Source organism: Lissotriton helveticus, chromosome 1_1 (genome assembly GCF_964261635.1).
Source record: "Lissotriton helveticus chromosome 1_1, aLisHel1.1, whole genome shotgun sequence".
NCBI lineage: Eukaryota > Metazoa > Chordata > Amphibia > Caudata > Salamandridae > Lissotriton > Lissotriton helveticus.
Genome location: NC_136057.1, coordinates 1,656,600,855 through 1,656,619,251, shown reverse-complemented (window position 1 = coordinate 1,656,619,251; position 18,397 = coordinate 1,656,600,855). Strand labels below are relative to the sequence as shown.

Sequence of the window (18,397 nt, the reverse complement as noted above, 5' to 3'; positions counted from 1 at the left end):
AATACTCACGGAACATATGGAAAGAAAGGCCATTTCCCAGGCATATCGTAAATTGGTAAACAACCAACTAGACCCCATGGTAACACTGAGGGAGCGGTGGCAAGCAGAAATTGGGGGCATGGAAGACTCAGATTAGATAGACGCGTTGGCGTCGGCCCGGAAAGCAGCAATCCCATCTAGGCTTAAACCAATACAACTTAAGGTGCTTCACCGGATATATTACTCACGCACTACACTACAGAAACTTGGTCATGCACCTGACTCATTAGAAACTGTGGTCACATAGGAACATTTTACCATATAATATGGGAATGCCCGCACATACAATCCTACTGGGAACGGGTGCTGAATATGATGTCGGAGGTGGGGGGGCTGAAATTCCGCTGGATCCCAAAAGATGCCTTCTGAATGCTTGGGAGCCTACAGATTTGAACTTGGCACTACAGAACTGGGCCACGCTGGGGATGACGATCGCCAAACAGAACATAGCCAGTAATTGGGGTTCTGGAGTGCTCCCCACGCACCAACAATGGGAAAGGGATATGGATGTCGCGATGGTGGCTGAGAGGGCAGTATACATTCATAGAGGATGTCCTAAAAAATGGTCCAAAATATGGGGAAGGTGGAATGAATTTAGGGGAAATGTGTGCGAACCTCCACAGATTGATGCGACTCTTGAGACCAGCCCATGAATACTGCTGGGGTGTGATCGAAACGGGGTGGGTGCAAGACATCGGCAAAGGGAGGGAGAGAGGATAAAGGGAGTACTGTCAAGTGATGTATTTCTATGGTGGTCAGCTATGATGAGATTAAGGTGTTTATCGTAATATGTGATGTGTACAAGCAAACACTGATGGAGAGATTGATTGTATTGTTCATAAAGATATCAATGTAAGAAATGCAATAAAAACAAATTTTAAAAAAGGAATGCAAGTGCTATCTCTGTGGGACATGGGAATGCATTGGATGACAAATTTAGATACCTGGGGATACAATGTAATAATGGCACATCTAATGTGATTAGGGACCATATGGGTAAAATAGTGTAACGGCTAAGAAACACTACTCCACTGGTGATCTATAGTGCCCACTAAAGCTTTTCTAATTATCAAACAACCTAAGTTGCACGTGGAGCCAGACAGACCTGGGAATGGACATTCAACCAATGCAGTGAGTCAGATGACCATTGGCCACAGGACATCCCTTACCTACTAATTTTAACTATCCGTTGCTGTACACTTATTGTGTTCAATATCAATGCTTACAGTGGACTTGGGGTCAGCCCACTGCTTATCATTTATTGGCTTTCTTGTCAATCTCTTTTGATTTCTTATCAGTCAATGGCTTCACATAGTCTTCTTGTATTTGGACTTTCCTGCAGCATAGCTTTTTGAACATACTTTGATTGGATAGCTTGTATTCTTCCACCACTCACAACAGATAACAACTTTTTATCTTTGAGACCTCCATTGGAGTGCATCTTTCTTGTTCTCTTCTTGTGTGCTGCCTTCCTACATCGCATCCCTGTCACCCTGCACTCTTTGAGTTGCTCCCTGCTCATCCGTAAAAGTACAGCAACAGGTGCATTTTTGCAACAGTTGACAGAAGAGCAGACTTTATAATGTTGGTTTTCTTTTATTTCCTGCCTTCCATGTGCTGCATGAAAGTCCAAGCCATGTTACATAAAGGTAGCAATAATGGTGCTAGGTGGTAGGGCAAGTATCTACACTCCCCCAGGCTGTGTTTGAGGCAGAATGGTGACTGGAAAAATATCTCTTTCCCAGGAGGCCAATAAATCTGCTAACTGGGCTGTTTCTTAGCACCAAATAGCTAGAGCAATTGTTCCAGTTCTTTGTCATGCAGAAATTAAATGGGAAGAATAACCGTTCGAATTCGGAAACTTCCTCAGGCTGTTATTTCCTTTTAAGTGCCTGCAACTATTCCTCTACATTTCTTTTTAAGCTGGGTCACTACACTAGACTTTTATATTTTGGTTCACAGTTTCAAGTGACATTTTCTAAATAAACAGTTTATAAAGATTGAAAATACTGAATTAAGTGTTCAGCTTTAAGACACCCTAATATGACTGATTGTGTTTCAACAGGATTTACATTTTTTCTGTCACTTTTTAAAATAATTAACCAGAAAGGATCATGGGAAAAACCAATAACATTTGTATTATAAGGGCGAGATCTATTAGTTTTTCTAATTCTTGCTTCAAAATGCTCAGAAAATGAATGCTCAACATATTGGTGTGGGAAATGACGGGCACCACCCCACCTAGGGGGCGTGGTGCCTTTAGTGGCATCAAGGGGCGGGAACACGGGTAGAAACCCCTTCCGGGTCAAGAGACCCGGAAGAGGAGGATGAGTGCCGGAAGCATAGGAAACCCCGCAACCGGAATCGTGTCCAACAGGGTCCCCGGAAGAAGCAAACTGGCGGGGGGTTTAAAAGGCAGAGGGGCAATACCGTCGCCCTCTTTGTCCACTCGCCTGTGGAGAGATCGGAGCATCGCAGAAAAGTTACACGTGGGGTAGTCGCATTGAGCATCGACGGTTGTGCGAGCTTTCAGCAGGTGAGAGGGCCTTACAGTAGCGTAGGGTACAATAGAAAATGTTTTATAAAGTTTGCGTTTATATAAGTTTATAGGTCGTGTTAGCGTTAGAGAATAAGGTGTATAACGAGGGGGAGGCTGAGACCGTAAGCCCTCTGCCCTCCTCCTTACTTTAATTGCAGCTGAAGGGAAACCTGTGCAGCACACGGCAGCCGTCGCTTGGGGGAGGTACAATGCGTAAATGCGCGGGGCTACAATGCGTAAATGCAGCAGGGTGGCAATAGCGGTGAGGGCCGCCCGGAGAAACCCTGTCCCCTCCCTTCCTGGTTAATTATGGTGTGATACCTGATATCAGGCCTGGTTCTGCTCAAGTGTGAATTGAGGGTCCAGGGTTCGAGCCTCGGTCGGGGATAGAAGCGCGTCCAGATGTGGGTCATTAAATAATAATATAACATGCCCCATCGGGTCTCAAGCGACTCCTTTCACGGCAGCGCTTCGCTACGATCAGCGACCGGCTACAAGGCGCGGGGATGCAATTTATAGCATTGTAGCGGCAAGAAAGTAAACAGAAGAACGAGGTTGCCCAATTTCAGTTCTCCTGCGCTGTCGCGCCTCAGGGACAGTGTGCTGACTAGCCGTGCTAGCGATTCCTCACTCTTTTAAAGTAAAGGGCATGAGGCCGTCAAAGAAGCGCACACATTTCTATTTCCTCATTTAATCACAGCGCGCACCGTGGGAAAGCACACGGCAGCCTATGCTTGTCGGGTGGTTAAAAAACGATCGGCGGGCGGCTAGAGGCGCGCAGAGTTCAAAGGTCGGCGCTGATGTCGGGTCAATGCGCCATGATAGAAGGCCCGGCGGGTGGTTGTGAGCGACCAGGGGCTCTTGTACAGCTGGCGCATTCACAATGAAATTAGATGGGGGGTAGGCAGTGCTCTTGGAGTAATGGTGAGTTTTACCAGCGCCATGATTGGAGCAGGATGGGTTTTGCTGGGGTAACTGCACGCCTGCATGCGGGGTGATACCGAGTTACAGTCGGTGGGTTTGATTAGTAGGGGTAGGATGGAGGAGTAAGTATGGTCAGTGCACCGATCAATGCACATGCAAAACTAAGGCATGCGGTTGCGTTTCTCTTTTAAGGTGGGGTTCGCACACTTGTGTCAAACATGGGTACGCTGGCGCAGTAAGTATGGTCAGCGCCTCGGTCAAATGCATGGGGCAAGACAATGGCATGTTTTGGAGGCATGGCATTTTACTGGGGGGCTTAAGTGGCAGTGAGGATCCTCAGGACCCGGGGCAAAAGGAGGCAGGAGGGAAAGAGAACAATGTCTAATGCTTATTTGTTTCCTTTAGTTCAGAATGGCTCCTAAACGGGCTCAAAAGGGCAAGGACGTCACGGTCACAAAAGAGAACTTCTGCTCGCTGGCAGAACTATTAGAGGTTGCTAAGAAAAGGGGCATCGATTGGGCGCTACGGACGTTGTCGCAAGGGGCCGAGACGAGAGCACAACAAGACACAACGCGGGCAAAGCGCGTACGGCGGACGCTGGAGAGGTTCAAAGACGCACAACCAGACAAGCGCAACAAATCCCGGGACTCTCAGGCCACTACCTAAGGTGAGGCAGGGATGCTAGACAAAACGGCCTTGGTGGCGGACCATGCAAAACCTACAAACTCGCCCGCCCCGGGCAGTCAGGTGGGCCCATTACACCGGCAGGCACCTCAACGCTAACCAATGTATCACAGACCTTGGGACTACCTGTCACAACGGGTGTAGGGCCTCCAACGCCAATCACCGCGCAAGCCGCTTCACCGGTGGTAGCACACCAGGGCAGTGGGATAGCACAAGTGCTGGTTCAGTCAGGTGGTGTGGCTCAATCGCCAGTTGTAGTGGCTGCAACGTCGTAGGGGCCGTCAAATAGTAATGGGACAGTAGGGTCGGTGGTCCCCTTAGCAGCACCTCCCTTGGCCTTAGGGTCAGTATTCTCAGAGCAGCCATTACTCGCACATAGCCCACTGATTTATGGGTCGGCATCAATGGCGGTAGCCCCATCGGCGGGGATCACGTGGCATGTACCAGTGGAGACCAAGGAAAAAATATTCAGAGGAGAGTTTGTGGATGTCTTCGACCTCAAACGCCGGAGTGGTCCCGGGTAAAAGCAGGAAGGGGAAGGAGGGTGAGCTGAAGCAAAAAAAGAGTATGGGTGGATTGGTCCATTAAGAATTGGGTCACAGGGTTCGCTATCTGTGTGGCAATCATGGTAGAAAGGTACCCCACAGTGGCAGCCCAATTAATCAGTTACATGTCTATGATGCATGGGGCAGCATCTGAATTTGCAGGGACATTGTGGCTCCAGTATGACAACAAATTCCAGCAAATGAAAGCAGATCATCCCGAGGTAGAGTGGGATCAGCGAGAGATAAACATATGGCATGCAGTGTTTTACTCTACAGTGCCAGTGAATAAGACGAGTCAGCCCTTTCGGGGGACAGAGGGTAAGGGGATAAAAACAGGCTTGCTGGCACTTCAATAAGGACGAGTGCAATCGGGGCGCAGCATGCAAGTTTAAACATTTATGTTCCTTCTGTGGCATCCAAGGACACCCAGAGAGTAGATGCTACAAAAAGTTGGGGAGACCAAAAGAGCAGCCTGCACACACCCAACCCCAGGCCAAGGGGCGCAACGCTCAAGCACCCAAGGGGCTTACCCACTCCCATCCAGCTTCATGTCCTGACACATCTCCTTAGTAAATCTGACAAGATACAAGAGCTCAGTTTTTACAGCGTGGCTTTAGTTTTGGCTTTCGCATCCCATCCTTTGCTACCCCGTACACGACTCCAATGCGCAAACAACGCTCAGTCCTCCAAAATCCAGAGGTGACTAGACAAAAAATCACGAAAGAAGTATCGTTGGGGAGGGTGTTGGGCCCCTTCCAACAGTTGCCAAGGCACGACCTAGCATGCTCACCATTGGGGTTAGTACCAAAGAAAGAGAAGGGGAAATTCCGTCTGATCCACAACCTGTCGAGCCCACCAGGGTTGTCAGTCAATGACAAACTTGACCCAGAGCTGTGCACGGTGCGTTACACCACTTTTGACATGGCAATACAGAAGCTGCAAAGACTAGGAGAGGGAGCGTTAATGGCAAAATCAGACATCGAAGCGGCTTTCCGTCTCCTGCCAGTCCACCCTGACGACACTAGGCTTCTAGGTTTCTCCTTTGAAGGAGAGTTCTTCATTGACCTTTGCATGCCAATGGGGTGCTCTATAGCTTGTGCGGTGTTTGAAACGTTCAGCAGGTTTCTGGAGTGGGTAGTGCAGCAATTCCTAACATCAGCTGAGGTGGTGCACCATTTAGACGACTTTCTTTTTCTGGGACCACAGGGATCCCCGGCATGCAGGAAGGCCCTGCTGGGCTTCCAACATCTGACAAAAGCACTGGGCCTACCTTTAGTTGCAGAGAAGAAGGAGGGGCCAACGACACAGTTAACTTTCCTAGGCATCGAAATTGACACCAGAGAGGGGGTGTGCAGACTTCCCCAAGAGAAAGTAGCTGCCTTTGGGGCTGCCATAGAGGCCTGTTTGTCAGCACGCAAGGTGACGCTTCACCAATTACAAGTCCTGGTGGGGCAGCTGAATTTTGCGCTAAGGGTGATACCTATGGGCAGGGCCTTCTCTAGAAGTATCGCAAGGGCAATGTCTGGCTTGCGGGCCAAACATCATCACACCAGGCTCTATGCGGAAGTCAGGAATGACTTAGCCATTGGAAAGAATTTCGGAGGGAGTTCAATGGAGCAGTAATATGGCAACAACCTAGTCAACCCAATGTGGAGTTGGAGCTGTACACAGATGCAGCAGGCAGTGTGGGCTTCGGGGCAGTGTTGGGCACCAGGTGGTGCATGCAACATTGGCCGGAAGAGTGGGTGGTGTCAGGACTCACCCCCAATATTACCTAACTAGAGCTGTTCCCAATTATTTTGGCACTGCATTTGTGGGGTGACATTCTGAAGAACAGGCATATTGTATTTTGGTCGGATAGCATGTCAGTAGTGATGGCAATTAACAATCAGAGGGCAAAATGCACCTGGGTTCTGCGCTTATTGAAAGAACTAGTGTTGGGATGCTTGCAGCGTAATGTATACTTTACTGCCAAACATATGCATGGGGTGGACAATACAGTTGCTGACGCCCTGTCCCGTTTTAAGTTGACGGAGTTTCGCGCCCGATGGCCGCAAGCGGACAAACAGATGACGAAGTTCCCGGGGGCACTATGGAAGCTTGGTGCACCACGGCCCCCGAGTTGATAATTGCGTCATTGGCCCCCAAGACCAAGAGTATGTATGAGAGGTCGTGGCAATCATACCCGACTATCATAGGGGGGCAGAGGCTATACAGAGGTTTTTTCCACAAATCGCTGCCTATGGTGAGGAGAAAACTTTCAGCAATAGCATTTTATGCTGGCTTGGGGGGTTGTGGACCCCACAAAAGACCCAAGAGTTAAAAGAGCGATGAGGGGATGGGAGCGCTTAGCACCAGGGGTGAAAGGCAATAGGAGGCCTATAGATGCTAGCAGAATTGCAAAAATCTTGGAAGTACTGCCCCAAATCTGCTTCTCACCTTACGAGACGCAGCTGCTCAGATTGGCATACTCATTAGCGTTCTTTGGGGCCTTTAGGATTTCGGAGCTGCTACCAGCGTCAAAGTCAGACAGGAGGGGGGATTACGCTTGGAAGATGTAAGTCTGACTAGGGAATCCCTGCAGGTCAGAGTGCGAAGGTCTAAGACAGACCCGTTGGGTAAGGGGACATGGGTCCAGTTAGGTTCAGTTGCAGGAGCCACATGTTGCCGGTAAACTTGGCCAAGAGTTTTTTCCAGATTAATCCGGGTGGAGGGGACAGCAAAGTATTATTGCATGCCGATGGCATCCCTCTCACCAGTTTCAGTTCACCAGGATATGTAATTTTGGGGGTGGAAACGGCACATTTTACATACCATACATTCCGCATCGGCGCAGCCAGGACGGCCGCAGCCTTGGGCCTTCCCGCGGACACCATTAAGAGAGTGGGGCGATGGAAGTCAATATGTTTTAAGTGATACGTACGCCCCCAATTAGCATGATTCGGCAGTCAGTTTCTACTCCCCTTTCCCCGTCACACCCGCTGATTGTATCCATTTCTAAATTTGATCTAGGTGTCCCATGCCAGAGAACGCAGATATGCTGGTGTGGCCATTCATTAATTCGCAGAGCAGGGCACTTCTTCAATAATTCACAAGAGGACAGAATACAGAGTGCGAAGGGAATCAACCACCATTGGGCAGGGGTAGGCAGACAGCGTTTAGCGGAGGTACTAACTGATCTGCGGTGCACCCTGGCCAAGGGCATGCCTGTTCTCGAAATACTGGTGATTCATTCAGGTGGCAATGATATGATCCCAGCGGGAAGGGGGGGCATAAAGGAAGCGCTGTTTTCTGATCTATCAGTGGTGAGGAACATGTTGCCTACCACACAAATACTATGGTCAGAGGTGATACAACGTCAAGTATGGGCGAACGGAGCGCCGGCGAAGGCAGTTAACAAATCAGTAAGGAGATTGAACCAGTCAGTGGCAGAAATTTTAAAGAAGTCTCGCATCCATACCATTAGGCACAAGTTAATACAGGTGTCGAGGGCAGAGATGTATGAGTCGGATGGGGTACACCTGTCCAACGCAGGATTGGAGTTGTCTATACAGACCATTTTAGGAGACCTTGATGTGGAGCTAGAATGCGCAGGGGGGGGAGGTTGAGTCCGTCAGTGAGCACCTCGCCCTGTGGCGGGGTCCTGGGCAAGAGAAATTACAGGGACTCCGTTTGGCGGTGGCTGATTGGACCCAGAACAGGGCGTGCAGTCTATTGGGGGCTCCGGGCTGGTGGGAGAGGGGGCTGACCTGCTGGTGGCCCTGGACTCAATGGCCCTACCCAGGAAGCCGGCGCTTGTCACAAGCAGTGGCGAATTATCTACCTGCGGCTCTGTTGGCCGGGGGGCGGTCAGCACAAAGATAGCAGGGTATCTTGGTTGTGGCCTGCTGGCTCAAACCGAAGGCAAAGCAAAAGGACCTGTGGAGAGACAATTGTAAATACAATGGAAATGTATAACCCTGATATCCTATTTGCGTGTTGTGGTGTATTAAATAAAGCAATAATAAAAGTTGGTCAAGAGATTAACAGTAGTTAGGCCAATGCTGAAATTGGCAGTATCTAAACCTAATAAAGACTACGCTGCGAAGACCAACTACCGGCTCAGGTGTTTCACTGGGAGTTGGGGAACTGGGAATGGGAAGGTGAAGTGCACTTTGTATGCCAACTACACACTTTTCTGAAAACGCCTGCTTATATCCATGTCAGAATATACAGTCTGTGAACTAGAGTCCCTCGCCCCTTGCGATGTACCTGCTATCTCCTCAATGGTGTTAGCATGCATGTCAAGAAGGACCGTTCCATTGATGATACAGCTTCTCAACTCAAAGAGGCTGTGCAGGGAGAGTGTTGCCACATACGGTTTACTCCAGCGTTCTCCTCCATCTTCGACGTCCTCCTCAAACTTTAACCACCTAGCAGTAGAGAAAACACATAAGTAGAATGCATGCCTTTATCATACAAAACACATGATAAGTATATCAGAGACAACCCTATAGGGAAAGTGCAGTTCCATATAAAAATAGAGTATGTATTATTTCAGCAATAAAAACAATGAGGAGCAGTGCTCTAAGAATATAATGTTCCAATGGAATGATGTGACCATGGATGCTATTACACACCAGAAAAGCATGAAACTGTAGGCATTACTGCTATTATTAACTATAATCAAAGGCAAACATTTAAAAAAGGAATATCTCAGGTTTAACACCAGTTCAAGACCTAGATGCCAAAATTCTTCATATCTGAGAATGACTGGTATTTTTATTGTCTGCATTAAGGTTAAAAATGTAAAGCAATTAAAAAAATCCTTTGTATTCCTTTTGGCATTTAGGATAAAACTATTTCCCATGAAGTATTTCACCCCCCCCCCCCCCCACATTACCCTGGTGAAAGTGGAAAATATGGTGCACTTTCACCGTATTCGCAACAGGATTTACATGTGTGAAATCAGAAGGTTCAGGGATGCTGGTGAAGAACACAACACCCCCCCACATATTAGGCAAGCATGGGGAAAGGGACGACTTTATTTTAAAAAATATATATTTCTGATGTTATATAACTTTTAACCCTACAAATTAGGTTTGCAGACAATCTGCAGTCACAGTGTTAGTAATGCAGGCGGCATTCACTAAGAAATGTATGAAAGGTAGAACTGTGCCTGGAGTACACCTGAAGCCTCTGTGGACCATGTTTGGGATCATAACTGCAAATACACTCCTGGTGAAATTTACAGTTTGTGAATCAGACATAAAAGTGAAAACCTACACAAAATGTCAGGGTTTGCCTAGATTTGAGGACCTTCGTGAATCAGCACTAAAGTGTTAAGACTGTCATACATAAAATCACAATTATTTGCAACCAACAACTGTTTGATTTTAAAGTAGGTACAGGGATAAGAAAAAGAGCATCGTCTTCTCAGAAACAATCCACAGCATATTGTTTCCAGATAATAGAAGTGAAAGGAGTAAGTGCTGTTCTGCTGGAGGGAGGTCCATTCCACTGAAACAGATCCAGAGGAACAGCGGGTCTGAATCCGGTTACCATTGAACTAAGGGACAATTAGACCAAGAATAAAGAGAGTTCTAGCTCAATTGAATCATTAAGGATTTTTCATTTATTTAGTTAGTTATTGTAAGGTACTGAAATTGATGGATGACTAGTTGGCTGGGCAGGCAAATCAGATTTTTTTCATGGAGTCCAAGCGTAGCCAGTTGTCATTATTCAAAGACTTTCCACTCACCTTATCTTCACTACAACATCTGGACCGGTTACTGACATCATCAGAAGTGCATCCTGATGGCACATCCCTCACAGGGAGTAATTATCAACATCAATTGCTTTGAAAAGGAGCAACCTAAAGGACTCACGTAGTCTTTTTGTGTTCTGTTTTTTAAATCAAGGCCCGGCTCACCTTGCCGTTTCTTTCCACTCTGCGGCTTCTCCTTCTTTTACGCAGATCTCGTCCAGCTCTGTGAACAGTTCGTGGGGGACATGTTCCTCATCATCCTCTGTGCCCAGAATGAACTGCACGCGTTGGGATGGGGTATCTAGTACAGAAGCAAAGGAGTTGGCAAGAGATGCTAGCTACTAAAACGTTATATGTAAAATTGTGGAATCAAAAAACAGAATTAACTCAAACAAAAGGAACAATTATTGAACAAGAACCCACTGCAGGAAGAGTGGTTGGCTCCCAACTATTGGGAAGACAATGACAGCCCATTTGAAGAGTCAATGAAAGAAAAGAGCGAATATTGACCATTCCATCCACCAAGGTCCTTCCCTCACTCTATTGGCTGGGTGTCAGGCGACTTGATGATGTGGTGGTTCCTGCCCACTTCCATTACTTTGGCTGAACAGATTACCAAAGTTATTCCATAATGCATTCAAGACCGACTTTAGTTTGCTACAATGCTCCACAGAGATTGTTCCCTCCTGTAACATCCAAATCCACTTGAAGGCAGTGACCCAACTGACCTGCAACCAAAGAAGCTGTCTTAAACAGCCCCTTTCCTCCTAGCGCCGCCTGGAGGACAGGCATTGTGTAGTAGTGGAAGCTAGGATACAATTACCCTACATTTATGGTGGTCGTTAAAGATTTAAACATCCTCACATTTTCTGTGACAACCCCCCTTCTAAAATAACTGAATTTGTTAATTTCTTATGGTGTACATTGTACAGCCCACACCGTACACTGATTCGGCTCTGAAAACTCCCAGGTTTTTGTATGTAAAGTAATTTCCCCATGATCTGACAATGTGGTTATGCATGAAGACAGTAGAACACTCAGAATATGGTTCCATCATCTGCAATTTAGCTATTTTACTACAGTGGGAAAAGTTGATAAAGTAGGCTATTAAAAAATAGCTCCATGTTTATGATGATGGTCATGTCTCATGGCACTGTTCAAATTACTTTAAAACACCTTCGATTTTGGTACAGATGTACACATGGTGCATCCTTACAGATGTCAGTTGAAGAAACCAGTGATTTCACCTGAGCAGAACTGCCAAGTGAAGCACAGATAAGCACAAGAGGCATCTTTTTCACACCCTAAGTAGCATTGAACGGAACATACTTTACCCATGGATACTTCCTCCACATAAGAAGCGTCTTTAAATACAACCTCCTGTTGTTTAAAAATATATGAAAACTCTAACATTCAGTGTGCCACAACCAATATGACAATGCTTTCTGCGCTTCCTTGCTGCAGATATTAAGAAAGGTTAACTTTTTGTAGCAAGACAGTGAAGTGAAATGTAATTTTCTCAAACCAGGCCCTAGTGGAGTCAGATGAGATGAGTGGAATATTCTCACCGTGAGACTCCTGGTCCTCCTCTTGGATCACGCCTTTCAACTTATCCCTTTTTCTGTGTTTTTGGCCATGGGGACGGTGGTGCCGATGACTCTGCCTTCCCGAGGGCATGCGCACGCCGACATAGAGGGTCCTGTGGCCTGAAAAATAGGAAAAACTTCGCTTGAGATCCTTTGCAGGGAGGAACACGTTCTTATTGTAAGAGAAGGTTCAGAAAATGCTTAAATCAAGCTTACAACTAAAATGCAAAGATAGTGGTTTCATTATGTATTTTAAACAATTATATTGTGGTGTTTCCATCCATTTCTGATGGATTAGAAACAGTTTACAATCAAAGAACCCCTTCACTATATTTGTGGCGCAATTTGTGACCTAAATACATTTCATGTTGAAAACAAAGCTCAGAGCACCCTCCTCTCCTGGCTGTCCTCACCTTCTACCTAATATTGCACTGTAGTGTATTATAACATTCAAATGTGCTTCATAAACCATTGCAGAGTTCTTAAATGCACTTCTTCAAGAGAGTACCAGGCTACATCATGGGGGAGTGAGTGGCTGGCAGTGGCAGCATTTTGGAGAAAAGAGTGGCCTGAGAGGTGCTCTTATCATGTGTTATGATAGTACAGCTAGCCGTGTGACGCAGGAAGATCATGACAAAGGGACACGCGAAATATAACTGGAATTAGCCGGCAGCTATAATTTACGCCACAGGTGTGTATTGTATTGCATGGTTTCTATACTGCTACAGGCTGGGATTTACCTGGATAGTCTGTGTTACCGGTAGTCTAGTTCAGGAGACAGGAGGCTAAAAAAACATAGGCACCCTCACAACACCAACCAAGCTAATTGGCAGTGGAGTCCTCAGTGGTTGTACACGAAAAAGGGGCAATTAAAAGGCCCGCCAATACATATGGCAACATGCACATGGCAGAAATGCTGTCAAATGAATAAAATGATGCCAAATGGTCAAGAATGGAAGTTGCCGGCATGAGTAGCCAGGCACCTTCACAAAGGCAGAGACACTGTCTACTGCTGGGCAAACACACCTCATTAGCAAGGAAAGAAGAGGTCAACCAATCACGCATGGTAATTTGAGCAGACAATAAACCATCTTTAAAAGGACCATGTCCAGAGGCGCCCCTTCCCCCCCCAAATAGAGCGGAGGAGCGTTGCCCTCCTGCTGCCAGCGCCGCAAAAGTGAAAAATAAAACGGTAATAAAAAGAATGACCATTTTATTTTTCACTGCTCCTAGCCCGAACAGTGTTTGGGGGCGGGGCATTACTGCTGACTGGCAGCAAGGGAGTGGTGGTTCTCTCACCACTAGTTTACACTGCGCAAGTCCCTTTGGCCAACCGTATTGCGACGGCCAGCCTGACTTGCGCAGTGTAAACCTCTCCACCTAGCTGTCTCAGACAGCCGGGTGGAGATCAGGCACAGGCCCATGCTCCTGCTGGAATATTGAGGCAGCCCACTCCAGTCAATCCTGGCGCTGCTCCCATGCTGATCATCTCCAGCATGTCAGCAGAAGGGGGGTGTCTGAGGCTCCACGAGCAGAAGAAAGAAGAATGCACGGAGGAGAGGAAACACAAGTTAGTGCGTTTTCATATCTTTTTTTATTGCCTTTTTGGCCCCCACCAGGTTTGTAGCTCAGTCCCCTCTAAGCAACTCCAGTGTTGAGGGTCACTGCCCGCCACTACCAGATTCCTCCTCATCCAGCTGGGCCAAAAAACGCCACCCGTTTCCTTTTTTTTTTTGGGGCAGATTTATATAGCGCAAACTCGTCTTGAAGGTATTCGAGCGCTTTACCTGAGCATCAGTTACGTTACACAAGGTCACATTAATTTTTTGGTAGGCACAGGGAGATTAAGGGCCAGATGTAGGTAATCCCCGATTACCGATTCTTAAATACCGAATCATACCGATTCGGTATTTAAGAACTGGCAATCGGGATGTAGGTACATTTACTGAATTAATTTTTTTTTTAAAAACATTTTTATTGTCGCGAAGAGACAAAGAAATGCACAAATCATACAGTCAGCAACACCGCTGATATGTAACTGGTAAGAACATGCCGTCGTAAGGTCAATACACAGCCATATACGGCCCACATCCCGGAGGCTGGGCGGCGTAAGAGTAAAGCATGTATAGTAAACGGGAAAATTGCACTTGTGCTTCAAGGATGCATAACTTATCAGTGTCTTCGCCAGTTTTCTTAGTTTACACTATTATATTACGTTACAGGTTAACAGTAACTAATTACCCCATGAATGGCATCGCTAGTACAGATCCGAACAAATTAGGACAGGTGTGTGAGGGCCAGCTATAGCACAGTTATTATAATGTTGTATGGACCTATGGGAATCACAGCTGAATACAGGCATACATATCAAGGAATATTGGCGTGGCTATGAGGGGTTGCTACACCGTCCCTAGACACCCCACACCAGCCCCCTCCCCACCACAGTCAGACTCCGAGGCAGCCGAAGAAAACAAGTCAGCGCTGGTGGCATCCGAATCAGCCCTGCCATATACAGTGTCCTCCAGGCTAGCAAATCATCCTGGAGCTTACCATCTTTGCGAGTGCGGTGCATGTGCGTCTCCTCCGCTAAGGCCCATTCCCTTGCATCCCCCAACCAAGAGGAAATTTCAGGCGCCCTTTGACCCATCCAAGTGATAGCCACTCGCCTCCGTGCCAGAACTAGTAAGAGTTGCAGGAATTTATAAGATAGCTTCTTTTTCTTGGGCTTGGGCACCAGCGCTAGCAGACAGTGGAGTGGGTCTAAAGGAAGCCTAAGTTGTGTGGCACGAGCAACGTACACCACCACCTTTCGCCAAAATTACCGCACAAGAGGGCATTCCCACGCCAAGTGCAGGAAACCCGCCTTCTGTATCCCACACCTAGGGCAGTTGTGACGTCTATCTGCCGATATGCGATGGAGGGAAACAGGTGTCATATAAGTGCGATGGACAAAGTTGAAGTGTATGAGTTTAAAACATGCATTGCAGGAGACCCTATGTGTCAATAGCCCGATCCGTTTCCGCTGGGCAGGTTCCAGTACTACCCCTAGATCCGCTTCCCAAGCCGCCCAGGCCGGCGCTATCGGGGAGGTCGAGTCTCGGCGCATGGCCGAGTAGAGAAGGGAGATCAGACGTTTACCTCTCCAACAGGATATAATGATGTCGAGAGTGTTGGTGAGCAGAGGCGCCTCTGGAAATAGGGGCCACGTTGTCCTGGCCACATCCTGAAGACTTCCGTAATGGAGGAATTGCCCCTCGCCGAGCTCAAAGGACTCCATGGCACATTCAAACGACACGAAGGAGTCGTTCGGATAGAGGTCCGCAAGAGTCTCGCAACCGCCAGAGCGCCACTCTCGAAAGGACATATTTTCCTCTAGCCGGAGTATCGGGGCCAAGATCCAAATTGGGAGCTCTCTATGAAACGGTGCACGCCGTAGCACTTTCTCGACAAACCTCTGCCAAATGCCGGCAGTGTGTCGCACCACGTATGGTAGAGCGCTGTCGGCGCCGCGACCTTGCATCAAGGCCTCCTGCAGGGCCTTATCATTTGCCAAACCAGCCAGTAGTGCCAGTTCCCAATTCCCATCCTCGGCGAACCACCTGGCGGCCGGGAGAAGTTGTGCCGCATAATAATACAGGTCAAACCTCGGGGCCTCAAGGCCGCCTTCATCCCAGCATCTCACAACTGTGCGTAAAGCGACTCTGCTGCACCCACCCGCCCAAAGCAGGGAGGTGAGGAGCGAATTCAGCGTGCGGAACACTCGGGGAGCCAACGGACATAGGGTGTTCTGTAAAACATATAGCACTCTAGGGAGCATCACCATTTTGGCAATTGCCAATCGCCCCATGAGAGAGAGAGAGGAAGTGTGTTCCAAAAGGTGACAGATTTGCGGAGGGCTGTGAGTATTCTGTCGATATTGTGAGCCAGCAGAGTCTCTTCAGACGTGGCCACCTGAATGCCCAAATACCGGAATGCTACGCACTCGCAGTGGAGGCCCAAATGGTGAAGATCCGTGTCCGGGACGGCGGTCGTCAGTGGGAAAATCTTTGTTAAGATTGATACGCAACCCGGAGGCTGCACCAAATCTGTCCAGGAGCCGCAACAAGGCGGGGAGGGCCTCAACGGGGGAGGTCAGATAGAAAAGCGCATCATCTGCGTAGAGGGAGACTACATTGGTAGTGTCACCCACCACTATCCCCCAGGACTGCAGTTCAATGCGGGCAGAAACGGCAAGGGGCTCAATTGCAAGGGCAAAGAGGAGAGGGGAGAGAGGGCAGCCCTGCCGGGTGCCTCTCTCCAATGACCACTCGTCCGAGCGGGCCGATCCCAGGCGCACCCTGGCTCGGGGCGCCCCATAGAGCACCCGGATCCAATCTCGAAACCCAGGCCCGAACCCCATTTTCTGAAGCACCCGCATTAGATATCCCCAGTGCACTGTATCAAAGGCTTTAGCCAAATCAACTGATACCAATACGTGTGGACCCTCCCGTCCCCGCACCTCATGCAGTACGTGATTCAGGCGGCGCAAATTCATCGCTGTGTTACGACCCGGGATAAATCCGCACTGGTCGGGGTGGACCAGCCGAGTCATGAGTGGGGCAAGGCGAGTGGCCAATAATTTGGTAAGGATTTTTGCATCCGTATTAAGCAACGTGATAGGTCGATAAGCCGCGGGATCAGTACTGTCACCGCCTGGTTTCAATATCATGCATACCTCGCCCTGGTTCATGGTGGGTGGGAGGGTGCCAGTGTGCAAAGCCTCATTGTAGACCTGCAAGAGGAGGGGGGCCAAGACATGACCAAAGGAATGATAGAACTCAGCCGGATATCCATCCCCACCAGGGGTTTTAGCACGAGGGATGGCAGCCATCGCCGCATTAATCTCACCCAGTGTCAGCTTTGTATCAAGTTCCTTTACTGCAGCCTCCGGCAGAGTTTGGAGGTGTAGGCCCTCAAGGTACGAACGATAGGTATCTTCCGAGATCAACGGGTCAGCCTCATATACAGTCTGCAGATGGCCCCGAAGAACCTCGAGGACATCCGACTCAGAGTGGACCATAATTCCACTGGGGTTCCGTAGGGCCACTATCCTTGGAGGTGCGAACTCACGGCGAAGTATCCAGGCCAATAAGCGGCCAGATTTATCCCCTTCGCGATGGAGACGTTGTCTGTACTGGCCCAGCGTGAACTTGTCCAGCCGGGTGAGTATGTCATGTATCGACACCAAGACATCTTTCTCTACCTGTTGCGCTAATGCGTCTGATGCGTCTGGATCGGACCGAGATTGGGCGCGCTGAAGCGCAACTTCCGCATCCCGCAATTCAGACAATAATTGTTTCCTGACCCGTACGTGAGGCCCATACACGCGCCACGCACCACCGCCTTTAATGCTTCCCACTTAGTGGAGTAGGGTAGCTCATCTCCCCCCCAGTTGAGCTCTAAATAGGTCGACAGTGACGCCGCCACATGTTCTCTGGCCACCTGATCCTGAAGCAGGTCAGTAGGCAGTCTCCATGTGCGCGGAGGTGCAGCGTGATCAGGCCACTGCGCCACACATGTCACTGGGGCATGGTCCGACAGGTATCGGGCCTGATGAGTAACCGTCAAGGTAAGAGAGGAAGTGAGGTTAGCCGCTAGAACTCGGTCTAGTCTACTATGTGTACCGTGTGTCGGAGTGTAGCACGTGTAGAGCCTCTGATCGGGGTGGCAAGCACGCCACACGTCTATTGCCCCAAGATTGTGCATCACTTCCCGCAAACGCGCCGTCATACGGGGCTCAGTGCCCGATCTGGGTGGATGACGGTCCAACTCATGTTGCAATATGCAGTTGAAATCCCCAAACTAGAGGAGGGGTGCGTCCAGACTCGGGGCCACAAGATCCTGAATCTGAGAGAAGAAGGCCGGGTCATCAGTGTTCGGGGCATAAGTGTTAAGGATCATGAGTTCCCTGTCGTCCAATCTAAGCCTCACTAATAGGTACCTGCCTTCCACATCCGCGTCAATATATTGTACAGCACAAGGAATCCCCGGGGCCACCCAAATGAGGACCCCCCTAGCGTATGTGGAGAAGGAGGAGTGGAAGATCTGGCCCCTCCATTTCCTGGAGAGCCGCTGCGCGCCATCGTCGTCTAAATGGGTCTCTTGTAGACAAGCAATCGAGATCCCATGACGTTTAAGGAAGGTGATGACTCTGTGTCTCTTGGTGCAAGTACCCAAGCCACGCACATTCCACGTTAAAAATTTGAAACCCATGACCAATGAATACGCCCATCCGTTGTAAGTGCAACATGAACCGTCCCCACTCGGCCCCCACTGCATATAAATCTGGAGGTGG

The 18,397-nt window shown here is 48.6% G+C and overlaps 1 protein-coding gene across 1 annotated transcript in view; it reads right to left on the bottom strand.

The window, feature by feature from the left end:
* Positions 1-18,397, bottom strand: part of SLC4A8 (solute carrier family 4 member 8) — a 755,839-nt gene that overhangs the window by 342,363 nt on the left and 395,079 nt on the right. The window contains exons 3-5 of the mRNA XM_078688864.1: positions 12,046-12,183; positions 10,643-10,778; positions 8,983-9,143 (exon numbers count right to left, since the gene is read on the bottom strand). Of these exons, the coding sequence (XP_078544990.1) occupies positions 8,983-9,143; positions 10,643-10,778; positions 12,046-12,183 (435 nt within the window). The remainder of the gene's footprint in view (positions 1-8,982; positions 9,144-10,642; positions 10,779-12,045; positions 12,184-18,397) is intronic.